A 19,835-nucleotide genomic window follows, 5' to 3' on the forward strand; every position below is an offset into this window, starting at 1 on the left:
TTTTTCAGGTCAGAAGTGAACCCTGTTTGTGGGGAAGGACGCAGCGTGTCAGAAGTCTGCACCTGTTCTGGCCATAAATTGGTGACTTCAGCTTCCAGGCTGGTGTCTTTCATGAGCAAAAAATCTCATGCATATTACTTAAACATATTTTTAAACATATGGGCTGTTTGTTTCCTTAAGCTCTTCAGAACATAAAGTAGTTCAAGCTTTTTTTGTGATCTTGTTTTATTAATGGCTTTACTGTGGTCCTAAAGTTAATAAATAGCCTCTAACCCAGAGCATTATTTATGAATAGCCATTCCTGCCCCCAGCAGTTTTGCCTTGAAAAGCCTAATTGTCTCTTTTATAATTATCATCAGGTGACTTTTTTGGTTTTTAATCTGGAGTTTATGGGGTTTTAGGATGTTATTTTTTTTTTTTCTATGCTTTGAAATCCACAGCACTGAATTCGTAAAGTATTGGGTTTATCTATGTTGGCCTTATTTTTTTGATGGTGCTCTAAGTCACGCTTAGGTTGAAGATGCAAATTCAGCTGAAGAGTATGGGAACAACCAATTTGTACATCAGCAAGTATTGAGCCTTTCTTGTAACAAATGTAGTACCTCTGTTCCTGATTATATGCGTGCCTGGATTTACTTTTTAAAAAGTTACTTTCTCAATGTCAGTTGGTGTTCTGTAGAGGTCTACTTAACAGCTTGACCTTCACAGAGGCACTGAGCTTTTCGTCCTTTCTTGGTTCAGGTCAAGTTCCTTGTGACTTGGGAAGCCCAGGTCTTTTAAAACCTTGATGTTGCATGTGGCTTTTAAATACTGTGTGGTGTCAGAGCAGGAGCTTGATCCAGCGGTTCCAGAGTGCTTAGTTCTTAGTGATGCTGCGTTCGTAAAGTGATTTGGAGGCTTTTCAGTTGAAAAGCGTTAGATGGTAAATTACTTGATGTGTCTGAGAGAAATGCAGATCTAACTGAAAACTTACAGAACCTGTGTTGAAAGGAATATAACACGTCTTACTTACTCTGAGTGTGTTGGGATTTATTACCAATTCCTTTAATTACTGAGAAGCTTGAAATCTTGCTCAAATATGTTTGTGTACAGGTACCCGTAAGTGAATGAACCTCTATCTTTTATGTCTCGAAGTCTAATAAACATTTCTTAAAATTCTCTATCCTAGGAACCCATCCAGGGTTCTTGAATGGTTGGCCCTGTTAGGAGAGAATGGTCTGTTGAAAAGCCAATCATAAGATTACAGCTTAAGCACTGTAAACACTTGCTTATTTACATACAGAAGTGTCTTCCTTGTGTTTCAAACTGCTACAGTTAATAAAAGAAAAAGACAAACAGGCTGTGACATATGCAGTCATCAGCAGTCCTATAACTTTCAAAAGTGTGAAGCTTTTGTATAAACACCAAATTTCTTAGCTTTAAATTTAATCTTAGACATCAAAGGATGCCAATAATAGCTACTGGTTTTGTCACTAAATACTTAGTCACAAAATATTTAGCGAAGCTTAAGACTTTAGGCACTACAGTATTATGAAATATTAAAAGCTCTAGTGGTAGCTCAGTGTTGTGACAGATGCTGCACAAAAGCAGTATCCTGACTAAAAAGAACTTACAGCCTAAATATCAAGGCTTGTCTGTACACATGTGTTGTCTCAGCTGATGATTTACACCCAAGGCATTGGCTTTAAAAATAAGGCAGCTAGAACAGAGTATGGTACTCTACATGTGGTCTCATCAGACCTTTTATGCAGTGGAAGAATAATGTCCTTTGACTTGCTTCAGTACCCTTTATTTATACTTTGCAGAATTGTTTGCTTTTTGTTGCTGCTTCCAAGCGTTGTGCTGAAAGATTGAATGTTCTGCCTACTCTAACCCTTCAGCTCTTTTCCCTGATCTGTGTGCCACAGTGTGACCTTTGAGGGTAGTACTTTCAACAGACTTTTTTGCTGGCCTCTTACATTTCTCTACATTTAGTTGCATAAGCCATCTGTTGCCCATCAGAGTGCTTTAACAGCTTTGGCAATCAAAATTAAACTTTGGCAGCCTCCACGTTAGGTGTGAAGCTTTCTGCCATTTTGCATGGTAGCACTCAATAACCTTCTGTTCTGTCAGGTTACTGGGTTACAGTCTGGTGGAGATTGTACTTGTTCCTCTTTGCCACCAATTTGTGTCCAAATACCAATTCATGTCCAAATTTTTTGCAGTCATCTCTGTAGCTCAGCCCTGCATCAGTGCAGAAGTTATTGCATACTGCAAAAACCACTGAAATTTGTGGTGGTGGTCCTGCTGCTGCTGCTGCTCCACTTGTCTCCCATGGCTCAGAAATAACGTGAAGTCTTCACTGAGAATAAACTGTTTGCTGCGTATGGTATTGAGCACGTGAATTATTATGTATAATGGCCCTGTCATAGCAATTTGAGCATAATCGTGATACTGGATTTAGAGAGGTACTGCAAGTCAGGAGTGCTGTGCCCAGTATTCATTTGTTAATGACTCGCCCTGGAGCTTGAACTGACCAACTTAACTTCTGAGGGTTTGATTTTCTCACCTGTAATATTGTCAGAATTTGTTTTCAGATCTAGTGATCTGAGGAGTGTAGAGGCAAACTCTTGTGCTTTAATATGAATGTATAACATTCAAAGCTATGAGAGCGAAAATTATCCTACCCTGCTGGACATGCAAGAAAAGTTCCGTAGCAGAGCACGATCCTCCTGATATGCCCTATGATTCTGTTGTCCAGTCTTTACTGTTGACATTTTGGAGAGCAATATACTCTGCTGCTTACAGATGCAGGGGCCTGGCACTTCTAATCCCTTCTGTGAAGAGAAAGGGTGTTGGGTGAGACACTGGAGTTTACCTCCTTCTTCTTAAAACCTTCCAGCAGGACCCCAGGAGTGTGCCACGCAGCACGTGGAGGAGTGGGTTGCTGTATCGGAGTGGGTTGCAGTGGCTTCGAGTGCTGCGTGGGTCTCCAGCACACGGCCTGTGGGCTACAGCCAGTGATGCTGCCACTGGGCCACAATGGCACTACTAAGGTGTAGGCATTTTAAATGCTTTTGCAGAGTGATCCTGTTATTATATTCTTTTCTTTCCTCTATTTTCCTCTTAAGTTCTTCCTACCTTTGTGTTGTGAAAGCAGTTTGAAGGGTTGTTTTCTTTTCCTCTCCTACCCCCTCAGCTGCTTTGAACAGTTGCCTTTCTCCTTATGAAGGCTCAACCTTTCTCCCAGTCAATAGCTGTTTCTTCCTTTCTAGGGAGTCCATGGACTCTTTGTGCAAGTAAAACAACATGTTTTTATTATAAAGTGTCATTTTCTGTTGAAAGGTCTCAGAATTATTGAACAATATGGAATGAATGAATGCTTTGAGATGTGTTCAAATTATCACAGCTATTGGGCTTCAGACTGAAGACTTGTGATATATCTCATGCGGTAGCTTAGACTTCCTGATCTCAGTGGCTCCTTCTGACTCTTAAAAATCAATAAACTTCTGAGTGTCTATATATCCTAAAGCAGAGATAGACCATCGCATATTACAGAGCTATCTAGGATTTTATTTCCTCCTATATACGGTTTATGCCCCGCATAAAATCTTGCATGCGTTGAATCATATTGAGTTTCTGTTCTGAGTTGAGTCAAGTGCAGAATGTCCTTCAGTTGTTTATAGTATTCATGTGGATAGAACTTATTAGATGAGGTTGGTAACGTTTCAAGGCTTTGTTGGTGTTGGGATGCAAATGACAAGTCAGTACACCCTTCAGGATTAAGTGTTGTCTTCAGTGCAAAAGAGATTAGTTAACTAAATGCTCCTGAGGTGCATTTGGAAGCTAGTTTAAATATTACATGCAAATACAACAAGTAAACGATGATGAAGATATGCCTACGCATCCTTTTGTCTGTTTGCTTGGTTTGTAGTAATCTCTGGCTCTACCTGCGGTGCATTTTGTATTTTTAGAGTAGAAACCCTTTAGGGCAGGGATGGTGCCTTAATGTTTTGACATGGCAGCCATTGTGCTGCTGTTGGAAATGTTTCATAAGTAACAATAATGTATTTCCTTTGGAAGTCAGATCTTACGCTTTTGCATTCCTCCCATTGAGTGCTTCAGACTGATTCTGGCTGTGCTTTCGGTCTGCTGGCTCCCTGTAGCATACAGAATGTGAATGAACTCTTGCACACTTATTAAATCATGAGACTTGCATTCTTTGTGCGAAAACAGTCATTTTGTTCAGAAAACATCAGGTGGTTATAAAGTTAGAACAGGACAGAGAAGAACAGAGCTATGCTGTTAACTCCCGATGGGTAATTAAACAACATGCACACACGCACACACAAAACCAAACCCCCAAAACCTCCCGAACCAAAACCAGACAGTAAACATGAACGACTTCTGTTTTATCTTACAGCCTGACATTTTTTTGCTCTTTCTTTCCCCCTTACTTTTAAGCTATACTTATTTTGCATTGTGACTCAATACTTCCACATAATTGTGTGTGTTTCGATTTGTGTCCATTGTCTGAGGATTTAAGTTCAGCTGCCACATAGCATTCTTAAACTGAAATATACAAATGTCTGCAGCGTGTTCAGTGCCAGCTCGTGCAACCCGTGCTGCTTTCTGCTGTGTCAAAAGAGGTGGGTTAGTGGCCAGGTGCTGTAGTTACAAGAATGCAGTAAGTTGTGTAGGTATGCAGTATGTTTATGCCATCTGCTTATACAGTTTGTCATACAAAATGCAGAATTTGACATAGAGAAGATACCTATAGAATCGGCACAAGGATGTTGCCATCACAGGTACAGTACATACAGACACACATGTAGTCATACATAGACACTCTTTATATGTGTGTGTGTATGTGTACAAGAGAAGAATCCGAAGAGATTCCGTATCGGGTCCCCTGTGATGTCTAGATAATATAGTAAAAATTAGTTTGGCCTGAACTAATGATTGCACTAATTCTTTTGGTCTCTTTCTGCTCTTAAATAGATGTTCAAGCTGGTAACTCTTAATATTAGGTAACATTAGCTTATTATTACTGTTTTTTCTAATCTGACCCCACCCTGGAGAGGTCTCTTAGTTTCAAAACACAGGGCAGTAAAAAGCATAGCCATTGAAATGAAGTTTATAATGCAGTTAGGTATGTATTCGTGCTGTGGCCGTAAAAATGGTTACTTACTGCTAACCTATTCTTTTAATAAAAGATTAAAGAAGCTTGGCAATAGAGATTGCTCACAGTAATTATTATGAAACATGTAACAACATTTCCTGGGTATTTTTTCTTTCACAAAAATATGTTTCAAGTTCAGTTTATTTTAAAATCTGAATTAGTCTTCTGCTAATTATTTTCTCCTCTGTCAGAATGTATTTAATCTCCCCGCACCTACCGTTTCGTTCTCCAGCTATTCACGCTATTAAAATCTCTCACTCTTGCCTTGTTGTTTACACTGAGTGCGGTAGCAGTTTACACTGGTTTCCTGAGTCAGTATAATTTTAATTTCTGTGTGCTGTTTGAGCAAGCTTTGCAGTGTGAAAGGAGAGCCAACAATACAATCAGGATGAATCAAACCAGTTTGGGTTATATAATGTGCATTCATGCTACTGTTATGCAACAGAACTATTACTTGTGGCATTCTAAAATACATTTTGAGTTCAACAGTGTTGCCTGCTGTCTCATACAGAATGTTCTTTGTTTCTAATGACTGAGCAGAAAGTGATGATGAGCTCCACAATTAAATTAAATTACATTCCTGGAAAGGGAAAAGTAGTGTGACTTTTCCCAGGTACTGGTGAAAAATGGTCCTTATGGTTCTGAATGGTCAAAATACAATTTGTTCATGTTGATCTATAATTTTCATAAAATGGTATGACTCTTGCATGTTAAATCTGTCTGACTGTGTTAGTGGTAATATCAATCATCCCTTCTCTTTGCTATACCTGGCACTTATTAGAAAATGACAGCATCTTTTAGTTTAGCATTTTTCATGAAAGAAGCATGGCAGATGACTTTACTGATGAGTGTTTCACAAACAAAATTTGTATAATAGCTTTCCTCTGATATTTCTTAGGATAGACATAGAGTAGTTGTCATCTTTAACATCCAGACATCTTATAAATATGAGCATAATTGAGAATTTTCAAGTTCTGTGTGGTGGTGATGTCACTGGGCTGATATAATAGCAGTATGAAGTGGCATCAAAATTCAGTTGTACTGGAAATACTCCTGTGATGTCTAGTCTTGTGTCAGAATAATCAAAGGTCATATAACGATAAAATAAGGAATTAGGGAGATGGGAGGGGATGCAACATTAAAATTGCAGTTATGCAGTAACTGTAGCATAAGCATTAAGGTGTATGAGATGAGTCTTGGGAAAGGGTTACATAGAAACACATGAAGGACAAGGTTTTCTATTTCAAGGTAGACTATAAGTTATTTATGAGCTTGGACGATGACTTTAGCAGCTGTATTTTTTTATATCTGGGAGGATATTGATGTGGGTGACATGGGGAGAAAGGTCCAATTTTGTAGGCCTTCAAAATCTAGATTAGTTTACAATAGGAGAAAGTATTCTGTGTAGAGGCCACAGTGTTCTTACATGTCACTGAATCAGGTAACCTGACTTTTTCTAGCTTATACAGTCTGCCTTGTTGTATAAAGTTCTTTACTATTTGCGTACAAAAGGAGTCCTGGAAGGACAAAAAGGGACTAATATGTGCTTTTATGTCAGTAATTTAGCTTAAGATGCCTAGCTTATTAGGGTGAGGACGGTTATTACCTGTACGTATTTGTGTTTGTTAGAAATGCTCTTAAAGTTGGGAAGTTGACATGGCCTTAGCCATTTATGCAACATTTTCAGAGTCTAGTTAGCTCTTCTGTAGGAGATTTACACACTGATAAGGGAATTCCATTGTCTGTATTCAACCTGGCTACTTACAATGCATATCAGCGTGTCATGTTATTTAACAAAAATATCACAATGATTTTTGACAGTATTCTTTATTCAAAGTATTTGTTCATACCTGGGTTTGTCCTACTCCTTGCTTGCTGTGCCCTTAGTTGTTGGCTCGTGACAGTATTCTGCAATCACCCGGTAACAATGCAAAAGCTAAAGCCATGTGAAGGTCTCTTCTGGTGAACACTCTGGTGTCTCAACCCTCTATTAAGATCTAGACTGACTGGTATTGCATGACACCAGCAGGTGACTCTTCCAAAGGTGGTAAAATGTGTGAGGTGGAACTGGGGAGAAGTTTTCATTTTGGTAAGAGATGGTTTGTTTTCAAGTTCCCAGTAGACCTTACAAAGAACTGAGCTGGGATCTGGCCTTTTGAGCCGAATATATGAATTTGTCATGTTTTCAGTTGCCATTTTTAGCTTCCCTCATCTGCTTGTTGCAACAAAACTGGGTTGGTTTGGTGGTCTTTTACATCTTTAGTGTAGAAATTAGACTGCTTAGTTTTATAGAGTACTTGTGCATCTACGGACTCTGAAGTACTCTACAGAGGAGGTTGGTGTTAACTTGCCCTTCCATAGCTGGGAAAACTGACGCACACATAGGTCTTGCATAAGGCTCTACCCAGGGCTAATGTTACCATGGTGTGAATTTTCAGAGTTCTGAGACTCTCTTGAGCCACCTTTGAGGGCCTCCCAGGAGGGGCTCTTCTTCCTGCAAAACTGTCAACTGAAGAGCCAAACTCCCAACCGTCTGTAGTTAACAGATGTTCTGCTTTGTGCAGGTAAAATTTTTGAAATTAGTTAAAATCTCTAAGCAGAGCAAATAGTTGCACTTCTTGCAAAGGTTGACCGGTAGTTCTGGCTAAACTTAGTGGTGGCCAAATGCATATTTGGCTGCATAATCTGATTTGTCTAATGTTTTATAGATATGGATGATGTTAACTTCCAGAGTGGTGAAGAGTAGAAACATCCTGCTTGATTATGCTGTGTTTTCAGATAATCATAATTAAGGCTTGCATTCTGTATGTAAATACAGTATTTCCTCTTCTGTGAGCTTGAACCTCTAAGTATTCCTCCTATGGAAGGTGCAGTATACCAGTCGTTGTAATCTATAGTCAGGATTACGGAAAGCTGTTTCAGAGTCAAGTGAAGTTTTTGAGTTGTCTGCCACCTTTTTGTACTATTTTTTCCGGCTCAACTCCTCTTCCTTTCTCCTTTTGGTTCCTAATAAGTAACTCAGCCTGGAAACTATAAGCAGGCTTTGGCACCCAAATTTCCAGGCCAGACTGGAAGCAGTGAGAATATGGGGAGGTAGGAAGAGAAGTTAAGATAAGGGTTGTTAGCAGAAACAGTAATTATCATATATCATAAATTTGCATAACTTCAGAAGGTGTGAGAACGCATAGCTCAGCACCATGGTATGCATGTTGTTTCTTATTTTCCCCAGAGTGGCTTTAAGTAGCTGCAAGGTGCCTGAGTGAAAGGGTTCTGAGCAACAGCATTTGTGTAAGAAGCTTTTTTTCTTTTTTTTTTTTTTTTTTAACCTCTAAATCTGACCCACATCTTTTGTTACTGTTTGCCAGCTCTTCAGACAGATACCAGCCAGGCTGTGAGCTCTAAGGATACAAGAAAACGAGAATGCTTTTTGTATAATGATCATGGAATTAATTGGTCCTGGAAACTCTGGGCTGCTGCCAAGAAAGGTTATTTATGTGTTAAGAAAGCAAAGGAAAAGGGTGGAGCTTTGGAAATCCAGGAATACCCCTAGCTGTTGGATCGTAGGAAAGAGCTCATAAAGTTATTTTGGCTTCTGAGATTGGTGCAGTCAACATGCAGAATTGTGATTTTCAGCAGCATCCAACATGAGGAAATGGGAGTTAGCGAGGTGGAGGAGCTCTGCAGAGAGCTCCATTGTCTTTTTATTTCCAAGTGCACTGTACGATACAAACAGACGCTCTTGCAAAGGCAAGCATCTGCGCTGCCTGAAGTCTGCAGGCTGCAAGAGATCCTACCTCTGATCACCCAAATCCTGCATTTCAAGCCACGGTTTCCTAGACTGGAAATTCTGCTTCCAATCCAGAGTCTTATCTCATGCAAGCTGTTTTCCAGGCTGACAGTTCTGCAGAGTGGAGGGCAAGGACAGAGAGGAGAGTGGTGGGATGCAGGGCTCTTAAATACTGCCAGCATTGCAGAACCCATTGCAAGTGGAAGCATGGATGTGTACACCCAAATGACACTTGAAATAGTTGTGACTAATTTGATAATCTCAGTCCTGTCACTGCTTTTTCTAATGTGCACTGTTAATGTGGTATTGTTAGTGCAAAATTACCACTTTTTCATTTTTTTTTGTGGTTTGTTTTTTTTTTTTCTTGCTCATGTGCTGTGGACAGGGGGAGTCAGCACAATGTGTGCAAGTTTGAGTCAGTTCAGCATGATTGTCAGCTGCTGTGGATTTTAGCTGTCAATATACACAGGAGGCAATCTTGCTTTCTTTTAAGGGGAGCAGGCTCAATTATAAAGTTCATTAAGATCTTTGTTGGAAGGAAACTGTCAAATAAGTTAATATCTTTGCAGTTATTTAAAAAGAGAGTAGGAGGCTTACGTAGCATCTTGAAGACATTAAGTTTGGTGGTTTTGCCAAAGAATCCAGTTGTTCTTCAAACTTCTCTGTTTCAGCTGTCTTGCTACTTTAAGTGATGTATGACTGCATGTTTAATGAAGGATACCTTAGCTTTTTCTTCTCTCAGGCTGGTGTTACGGATGCTTGTATTTCTGCAGTTTTTGAAGCTTAATCTTTTCATGATTTGATGATTATTCCCCCCCCCCCCCCCCCCCAGTCAAAGATGAGTGTAGATATTAAAGGCTTGTGCTGGAGAGCCTGTGTGTAAGAATGCAATATCCACAAAATAAAGGCAAAAGCATCTTACTCCTGTGTTCACAAGGTTAAAGCTGATTCAGGCAAACAGTGAAATGAAACACTCTTGATTAGAGTGCCCTATTTTTAGTTAACTTATAAGTTACTGCACTTCAGACATCTCAGGCAGTTTTATTCCAGCATAAAGTGTCTGTCCAGTAAGTTAATAAAAAAAAAGGTAGAGTGGAAAACTCCCCATCTGGAAAAGCTATAGGTTTCAAGAAAAGTCAAAAGCATTTAAAAATCCATCAGAATCAGTTAAAATGGAGTCTGAGACACTAGCTAGGTGCTCTTGAAAATAATTTTGCAGAATTTCTAAATAAAGCAAGTCTTTAGTGAAGTGGTGATGTTTTAAATGACTAAGCCTGAAGAATATTTGATATCTCATTTACTTATTGTTCATCCCAGTTGTTTTCTTCTGGTATTTTTTTCCAGCCTGCCTAATGAAAAACAATTATACTGATTTCATTCCACAGTTCTCGCTTTCAGAATCTCAACAGATAATATTTGCGCTGGAAAAAAACTGCAGACCAGTGGTTTTTTGGGTAAAAGCGATTGCTTCCAGTGCTATTTCTGAAATAATGACTACAATTCTGTATGTCGTTATTTATGTAACAGCCTATTTTCGTACTGTTCAGAATTTGAATTATTTTTTTACGTTGAGTGTCTACTCCCTCTTGCTAGGGTGTATCATTAATTTAGGAGATGGTGGAGTTTATAATTGATTGATAATCCCATTGAAGGTTAACAGGTAGCATTTGTACCTTTGGCCCATGAGTCTGTGGGATCTAGATCTGTATTTTAGCTGTCAAACTGAGTGAAATACCTGGCAACTTTGGGGCATGTGGAGGTTTTGCTTTATTTTCCTGTCACTGGTAGGCAAAATGGCAAGAGATCAGCGTATCTTGGCCCGTTCTTGCAGAGAAGGACTGATAGGAAATGGAGACTGTGGTATCGAAGGTTGCACATGGTGTCTCAGCAGATTCATAAAGGAGTGTTGCTTTGACACAGCCAGTAACAAGCTGTGCTGGTAACGAGGTGCTTGTAACTGAGGTCCTGCTTACTCAAGCGCTGTATTGGTGGCTGTAGCAGAGAGAAGAGGTCTGTTGGATATTCTGCCGATACTCGTATCTTTTCCTCATCCTGCAGTTGTGCACGTGGCTGTCTTGCACTTTCACAATGCCTTGGTGAGTCAGTGAGATTGTGTGTGGGTTCAGGAGCCAGCCTGCGTGGGGCAAGGTCAGGACCTTAATTGTAACCAGCTTGGAACCGAATTACAGCTCCTTCATCACCAGGGCATCTGCAGCCGGTTTTGCAGTCGGTTTGTGTTTGAAGGAACTTTTTAGCCTGAATGTTTTTAGTCTGCATGGATTGTTTCAACAAGAAGTGTATATGCGGGTAATGTTTTGTGCTGTATAGCAGTAAGACGATCACCTTAAAAGAGAGTGGGCCCCTCTGAAGGTACAGCATTGCAGAGGATTAGTAAGGATGTTAGAATTACACTAGATCAGTACCTGCACAACCTCAAAAAATAAGGACTTGCAAGAATATACCTCAGTTCAGTCTTTCTACATTTGCTTTTGAAAGATGCTGTCTACCTGGTAGGAAGCTATGTGCTCATCAGTTACATTTGCAGATTGTCAAGGCCATAATCCATTGCCTGAAAAAATCAAAGTAAGACTGTTGAAAAACCATAAAATAAGTCAGACTATAAAATGCCGTATTTCTTTACTTTTAGCCTTGTAGAGGACCAAGAAAATCTTACTGAAGCCCCCAGATGTTAGGGTCTAGCATCTTTGTTAGACAGCTGGACACATTGCTGGAGGAGATGAACAGAAGGAGCCGGAGAGCCCTTTTTGTCTTTTTGATGCACAAAACAGTGCAAAAGTTCTGGTGGCTGTAATTGGTACCACGTAACAGTGATCACCACGTGCTGCTGTCAGAACTTGTGAACAGCTTTAGGAACATCTTTTAATAGCAGTAGATACAGTATTCCTCTGATCAGACAAAGCAAAAGCAAACATGAAAACTCTTTGCCTTTGGGTAGCCTGGTTATGTCAGTGAAGAGACTGAGCAGTTTCCTGTTAGCATGCTCACTCAGCCCACAATGTCTTATTCTGAAAGTCTGTTATTGAGCGGGTCTGCCAAGTCCTTTCTCCTTTTAAACTTACAGGCAGCATTGCTAAAATAATACAAACACAGACAATCCCTAAAAGTCTCTTAAAATGTTTTCTAGCAGTTTAATGTTTTGCTGACAAACTCAGTTTTAGATTTTCAGTGTTTGGTGGGGTTTTTTTGTTTTGCTTTGGTTTTTGGTGTGGGGTTTTTTTTGTTTGTTTTTGTTTTTGTGTTGGGTTTTTTTTTTTAACATTCTCCCAAAATTATAATCTTGGGGAAGTTGCAGTGTTGCAATTAGCAGAAAAATTTGTGCATGTATCAGACTTGGAAGCAGATTCTGCCCTTGTTTGGTACACATTCACATTAGTGAATGAGATGTTTTTACACACACTGAGTAGAATATGGCCATAAATCAATACATCATGGGTTGGACAATCTGCTGGATAGAAAATTAATAGTTAAATACAGTGGTGCAGACGTTCTTCCCTGTTTGAAAGTGGTTGTATTGTGTAACTAGTTATTTTCAAAAGTATATTTTAATTGTAAGATGAAAAGTCAGCAAGAAAATTAAGTATTTTTTCTTCTCCTGAGCAAGTTTTGCTTAGGGAAAATTTGAATGGAGGAGATATATAGCACTAGTAACAGTATTCTTATAGTGTTTCTGTAATGGTGATGTCATATATAATTCTATATATACCTTTAAGTCAGGTATATAACAAATTATACACCTTTAAAACAGCCGTAAGATCCATGGAACAAAATTTTGCAAGTTCTTCTGGTGTAATTTCACTCATTCCCTGTGGGGCTGCTTTGGGGTAACGGTGGGCTTTGGTGCAGTAGTACTGTGCATTGCCTTCTCTGTTTATAAAAGGCATTAATGGGTTCATGACACAAGCCCAAGTTACCAGTCTGTTTGAACAGATGTAAACCCACGGTGCTTCCAGAAATTGTCTTACAGCGTGCACCCAAGCTTGTGTTCCCTGCGTCAGCCTGCGTGTTTCTGCAGCCGTGGGGTGCGCTTGTGTGGGTTAAACCTTCTGTTTGGTTGCTCTTGTTGATGGTTTTTATTTATAATCCCATTTTAAAGTTTTTATCACACATGCTTAACAAGTAAGTATTTAAAGTAGTCCCAAAAATAATTTTCCGAACCGTCCTCTAAATAATGGCAGAATTTAAGGGAATGTTTCTAGTTATTTCAGACTTAAACCAGTCTGTAAGCATTAAAACCAAATGCTGTTTAAAAAACACACACACCCCCAACACCAAACCCTAAATCTGTTGACAAATATTGTGCCAAACGAAAACCGTAAGAGAAAATTGAAATGTTAGAATGGCAAGTTTGCAAGATGACGTTGACATCCTCCTTGCAAAAGTATCATGGAATGTTTCACATCCAATGTGTTCATGACCTTGGGTTCTGTGTGGCAACCCAAAGTTGGTATTTTCGGAAAGGGAATCGCAAGTGCTGATGCTAAAGTTGTGGTCAGTTTTCATGTTTATTCAGAAGTTAATGGGGCACTGAGTTATCACTATTGTTCCTTCCAGTAATATTATTATTTGTGGGATAATGGATTTTCTTTTAGATACTAATATATGATGGGATCATAAGATAACTTAATAGCAGTCGGACTATAAAATATTTTGTGGAGCGTGTCAGAGAAGTATCTGAAAGATAAACTTACTGAAAACCTCCGTTATTTGGTACAGCATTTGGTGTTCAGATAGCCAAAATTGACAAAATCATTTAGTAAGTAAAGGTGGAGTATTCATGTGAAAAGATGGAATTTAATCTGTGTTTCATTGTGAAAGCTGTGTCAGGGATCTGGCTTCTGTCTGATTTTTGTGATTTGTTTTTGTTTCAACTTTGTAGGCTGAAGGGGACGAGTTACCTCCTGAACATACTGTCAGCCAGTATGAAACACAGAAGATAAGGTCAATAAAAGCTGGCACTGTGGAAAAACTTGTGGAGACCCTTGTCACAGCTTTTGGGGACAACGATTTCACATATATCAGTATCTTTCTATCAACGTACCGTGCCTTTACTTCTGCTAAGGAAGTACTGGAGCTTCTTGAGAGGTAAGAGCCAGTATGTAATGGAAACTGAGCCATCATTTACGTGATAGGGGGATGTGGTCAGCAATTTCTTCCGTTACTTTTAGTGGACATGGACTTAATAACCCAATGGACAGATGTCAAGAGTACTGCAAAATTCAGAATTTCAGCATAAACATAAAATATGTAAATACATGCTGCCCACATCCCAGCTGTCATTAAAGCATAGTCATCAGGCAGTAAAAGTGTGCCAGTCTGACTGCTAGGGAGCCAAACACAAGCAAATGAATATAGCTTCCCTCCACCCACCCCCCACAAAAAAAAAGAATGCACGGGCTGCAAAGTCATACCTAGAATAGATTACTATGTTTTTCGGGATACTGATATTTTCGGACCTAACTCTCCTGTTTGGGGGCTGCTGATTTGAGACAGGGATTGTACAAAGATAAGAAAGAATTCACTATCCCCTTCTAGTACTTCACATGAGCATGCAGTCATAAGTTTTTGCAGACAGCACAAGAACTGGATAATGTTACAAGAATAGCTTATGGTAAGACTGTTAAATCACATCTGCTATGTCTGTATAAATGCTTAGAACCCACAACATTAGTTTTCTCACCCTAAACTCTAATTGAGACATGACTGGGTCAGAGATGATCTTATTTTGGGAGGACTGTATTTATTGCGTTTTCAAAATCAAGTGATGTACAGAAACAGTTATTCTGGCATATAGTAATTAGAACAGAGGAGTAGCATAAGAACTCCTAGCTTTTAATTTTGGCTCTCCCACCAGGTAGATAAGGAACAAGGCATGGATAAGCTATCTGTGCTTTTCTTTTGTATCTGGAAAGGAGTATAATACTGCTTGCTTTGTAGGGATGTTGTTATGTGGCTCAATTAATAATGATGTTGAAATGCCTAACTGCCAGTCCTGCTGTGATTGTAGTAATAGCTGTGGTTGCTCAAGTGCAGTAACTTCACAGCCAGGTAAGAAGTCAGACGAGGAAAGAGCAGCCACCCTGGGGAGCAGACTGTACAGTTAGATTTACTACTGTGAGGTCACCACTTCCTTCCCCTCTCACAAATCTGAGGAGTGTAGTGCTTAAGAATCCATAGATGTTTCTCTTGGCTTTTCGAATATCATGGATAATCTAGAATTTTATGGCTTGGGACAAAACACAGATGAAATTTAAGCTCTAAAAGTTAGCATGATTTACATGCAGCTGCGGAGTGTGGACTTGTGAAGAAAAGCAGATGTTATAAGGAAAAATAAAAGAAATGAATAGTAATAAGAGAAATGGATAGTAATTTAATTTAACCAGCTTAGTTTTCATTGGTGTAGCATAAGTAGCAAAGAGAGTGCATTTTTGCAACTTTCTTGGTAGTGATACTTGTTAATAGTAACAGTACAGAGACTAAAGTAGGTGTCAGTGCATAATCTGTGTTTTATGAGTACTTGTATTTTGTTTTCCAGTGAAGTAAAAAAGTAATGAAAAGGGCGCTCTTAAAAAAGCAATAAGATTTTGGCATTGGTTGTCAATTTTAGTTTCATGTGAAGAGCTTGAACCCTGTTTCTTATTCCTGGTGATAGAGCAGGATCGTAGAGTAAGGGAACAATCATGAATGGCAGTGCTGAGCTCTTGTTTGGCTCTTGTTTGGTCCAAGGGAGAACAGTGACGTGGTCAGATCAAAAAAGGCCCTTTCATCTTTTTCCAGGTGAGCAGCCCCTTGACATAGAGTAGGAGAAAACAGCATCTCCATCTCCCAGTTGTAGGATGCGCTTTTTTGTAGGAAAGTACACATTGACAAACTTGCTTCAAAATTTCTATGTGTGGAAGCTGGGTTGCCCCCAGTGTATTCAGTTTATGTTGGATTTGCTTTGGATACACCCCTCACTGTGAGTGCTGCAGAACTGTCTGATGTATGCAAACACAAATTCAGATTAGACAAAGAGAGTCCGGGACTCTGGAAAAGTGTCCTTGGAAATCTGGATGTATTGTAGTCTAAGTGTGGGGGGATACCTGTTGGTCAGTTGATGTGGTCTGCAGAGTATCCTGTCCAAGCAGTGCAAGCATTAACTAAATTTGGGACATGAAACATTTATTCCATCCAAAAAAGGTGAGATGCTTTTCCCTGAGTGACAGAGGCAAATAAAGAGGCAGATGCTGTACTTAAGAGAAACTGAAGTGTTAGGGCGGGAAAAAAAAAGAACTTTATATAGGTGTGAATAATTCAGAATAATGCGTGCTTTTGTTAAATCAGTTCACATTGCGGTGAGGTGTTGTGAAATCTTCTGGGCAAAACCTTTTTCCTTGCTTGGACCTTACTCTGTTAAAATAAGCTGTGATCTGCCCTGTGAACATGTGAGGCCCTGCAGCCATCGGTAGCTCCAAAGAGCCCTTTCTGGGCTGCACGCTCTAATCTTCATTTCCTGCATGGCTGTGGAGGAGTTGGTAGTTTTCTCTCTCGTGGTGTGGCAGGATGGACCGAAGGGACACGGGTGTTGCTTACACTGCCTTTACTCCTCTTCACGTGACGTCGGGAAGCAGGAGGAAGTCCTGCCAAAGCCAAACACCCATGGCTGTGGTCATGTCACAGCAGGAATCGCACGTTTCACGGCGCTAGTCCTTGCTTTGTTTTTGACTCCCACAGCCCGGGCTGGTATTGTCGTCACAGCAATGCCCAAACCAGCGGGGCAGAGAGGAACAGGCCTAAAGGTGGTTTCTGCCCTATCATCTAGTGCAGTGAGTGGACTTACAGAAAGTATCGAACGAGGCATGTGTAAAGGTTTAAATCGTTAATGTACAATTCAGAATATTTTAAGACCGATGTAGTTCCCTGTGGTTCAGTCAGAAGATACTCAGCGGATTTTGAGTGCTATGCTACTTATTGTAACGGACTTTAAATTGGGACCTTTGATAACTTGTGTCTTCAGTAAAATCAGAGATATGCTATTTGCTCTCTGAGTAACTTTTAACACTTCTTGGAGATTGTGAATAAATCTGTTCTTCCCCCCCTCCCCCGACTTCAAATTAAGCTTTTGCTTTTTTTTAAAATTGAGACTGGAGCCCTATTCATTCTTGTGGTGGTTTAGCCCCTGCCAGGGTCTGAGACCACGCGGCCGCTGCCCCTCCCCCACAAAGGGAGTGAAATACAAAGCCCCGGGGCTGAGATAAGGAGACGTTTAATACAGCAGTGCAACAGCAACACAACAAACAACAACAATAACAATAACAGTAACAGTGATAACAGTGAACAGAGCAAGGTATCTACCAATACAGCAGTGAGAGGACCGGTTGTACAAAACCACACGCTCCGCGCTCTCGCGCCAGGATGTGACGTCCGCATGGTATCTGAATAACCCGGCTAGAGCTTCCCCCCTGCTGCTGGGGAAATATAACCCTATCCTGGCTAAACCAGGACAATTCTTTTGGCTGGATTCAGCCTATAAAGGTTTTCTTTTAACACAGAGTAAATGTCAAACTAAACAAAATCTTGGGCATAAGCTGGTATGTTGAAAAGTGAGGGGGATGACTTGTATTCTCAAAGCTATGTAAGAGTGATTGGACATCCGTATCCCTTTAGTATTCATGGAGGTTTGGCGTCTAAACGCAGCAGACAGCTTTGAAAACCTGCCAAGTCTTTAACACTGTATGTTCTGATATTTTCTCTTTGTTTGGTAGAAGTGGGTAATGAGATTTAAAAGAAAAAATCTTGTTGGCATTTTGATGTGAAAACACTTGATGGAAGTTCTTGGAGAGAGGAAGAAGAGACCAGCTCCTTCTGCCCCTGGGTGTGAGATACAGCATGGTGCCTCCTTGGAGATCCTTCGGTATCCCCAGTGTCGCTGGGTGCACGCTGGAATTAACCGCTCACAAGCGTGATGGAAGCCAAAGATGTTTATCTGTCCCTATGAGAGCAGAAGCAGGCCGATTTCCTCTCTTACATATTTTATTTTGCCCTGGTAATCACATTCCTTGCAATGGCACTTAAAAGTGGGGCCGTGCTGTGCTCAGAACAGTTACATGTAAAGTAGCAACCGGTCCCTATCTCGAGGAGTACAGAGAAGGGAATTGATACTGTTGGATGGGAGAGCTAGAGCTGGATAATGACTAAATAGCAAAGTTAGTTTTACATTTTCAGTTCATGCCTTTTGCTGGAGAATGGCTTGATAGGGGGTAAATGGACAGGAAAATGAAGGTAGAGAGGGGACATTGAAGGAATGGGTCCTTTGGCAGCAGAGCCACGTGTCCTGGGACAGCAGCTTTATATGGCATCTGGCTCACTGTTGTTGCTGTAGCATCTATTCTTTCCTCAGTTGTTTTCCTCTATACCAGGTGGTTTGTCTACATAACCACAGAAGCAATTTCATTTCCATGATTCTGTGTGTGTATAATTCAGAACACCTTATGGTTCTTGCTGAGTATCTGTGCTGCCAAGTTGCTTGTTTCAATGCTTACAAGCCTTATTTAGGGCTTTGTTTGGGGCTTTTGCAGAGAACCACCTTTCCTTATTATTTCCGAGTTATTCAGAGTATTTTCCTCCCTCTTCTTCCCCTCCGTTCTTAACAGAGATGCAGGGGTGCATTTTCTACTCTATTTTTCAGTATTTAAATATTCAGTACTACCCATTGCGTTCTGGTCTCTTTTGCTTAGTCAGACCCTTTGAGTGGAGTTTATAACTTCCCAAACGCCAAGCAAGGCTGAAAAGTTCTGTGGGCTACAGGATCCTTTTGTTTCTCATGTCTCTTTTTGTATGCAAAGCATTCATACAAGGCTGGGTAGTGAATGGCTCTTTGTCCAGGAGCTGGTGAGAACAGAGCAGTGGAAGTCTGCAGCAATGCTGTTCTTTACATCAGATGTATCATTAACTCCTCCTAACCTGTATTTAATGACCTGTTGTTCATGCAGAGGTTTACATCCGGCAATATAACGAAGTGTTATATACTTACCCAATTTTGTACAGAAAATTTGCCTGCTCTTTATTACTGTTATGCATTTATGTTATAAGGATCAGCGTGTATCTCTCTAGTGGGATTTAAATGCAAATGCCTAATGTTCTTCAAATACATATTTTATATTTCATACAATACTAGGACAATGACACTGAGTCATCTCAACAAATTTTGCTCTAAGAATTAATGGCAAGTTTTGAAAAATGAATATAAAACTGTAATTGTTATTCAAAAACTGAAGCTTTCTTTGCAGATTTCTCCCAGCAGGGGAAAAAAATGTCTTTTGTCTATTGGCTAAGAAGTACTTGAGTCATCTTACCTAGCAGATGGCAGTGGAGAGTGAAATCACTAGCAACAGGACAGGGGCAGCCATCATAGCATGTAATGTACGTCCTGTCAGCAGCATGTCCCGATTCTGTCCTGGGCAATCTCCACTGAGGAGGCGTCAGCATAGTTCTCTAAATATCCCTCTTTTGCTCTTTTTGTATCTTCTAGGTAAAATGATATGTTACCCAGTGTTATCATATTTAGAAGTGCCGGACAATCTACAGGTCTGCAAGAGCAAATGTTGAAACCAATAGAATTAAATCTAGTAAAATTAGGCTGAACTTTACACTTCAGCTTAGCAAAGGGTTGGAAGCATTGTTCTTAAGGCTCTTCTCATGTATTCCATCCTTGCAGTAAAGCAGTGGGAAGTATCTCCAATAGTTAATTGCATTCACTTTGAATTGCAAACGCTAGTAATGAGCGTTTAGGGTATGACTGAGAGCTGAGAGAGGCCAGGTAGGATCAAGTGGTGAATTTGGGCATAGCTGAGAGTTGGAAAGAAGGTATCTACTCAGATTTACAGCTTC

At 40.1% G+C, this 19,835-nt stretch overlaps 2 protein-coding genes across 2 annotated transcripts in view; both read left to right on the forward strand.

Annotated features, from left to right (window-relative positions):
* The window catches only part of LOC141918751 (rab-like protein 2A), a 180,457-nt gene that overhangs the window by 64,099 nt on the left and 96,523 nt on the right, over positions 1-19,835 (forward strand).
* Positions 1-19,835, forward strand: part of LOC141918441 (ral guanine nucleotide dissociation stimulator-like 1) — a 46,456-nt gene that overhangs the window by 2,766 nt on the left and 23,855 nt on the right. The window contains exon 4 of the mRNA XM_074812958.1: positions 13,846-14,051. Within this exon, the coding sequence (XP_074669059.1) occupies positions 13,846-14,051 (206 nt within the window). The remainder of the gene's footprint in view (positions 1-13,845; positions 14,052-19,835) is intronic.

This window comes from Strix aluco, chromosome Z, assembly GCF_031877795.1.
Source record: "Strix aluco isolate bStrAlu1 chromosome Z, bStrAlu1.hap1, whole genome shotgun sequence".
Lineage (NCBI taxonomy): Eukaryota > Metazoa > Chordata > Aves > Strigiformes > Strigidae > Strix > Strix aluco.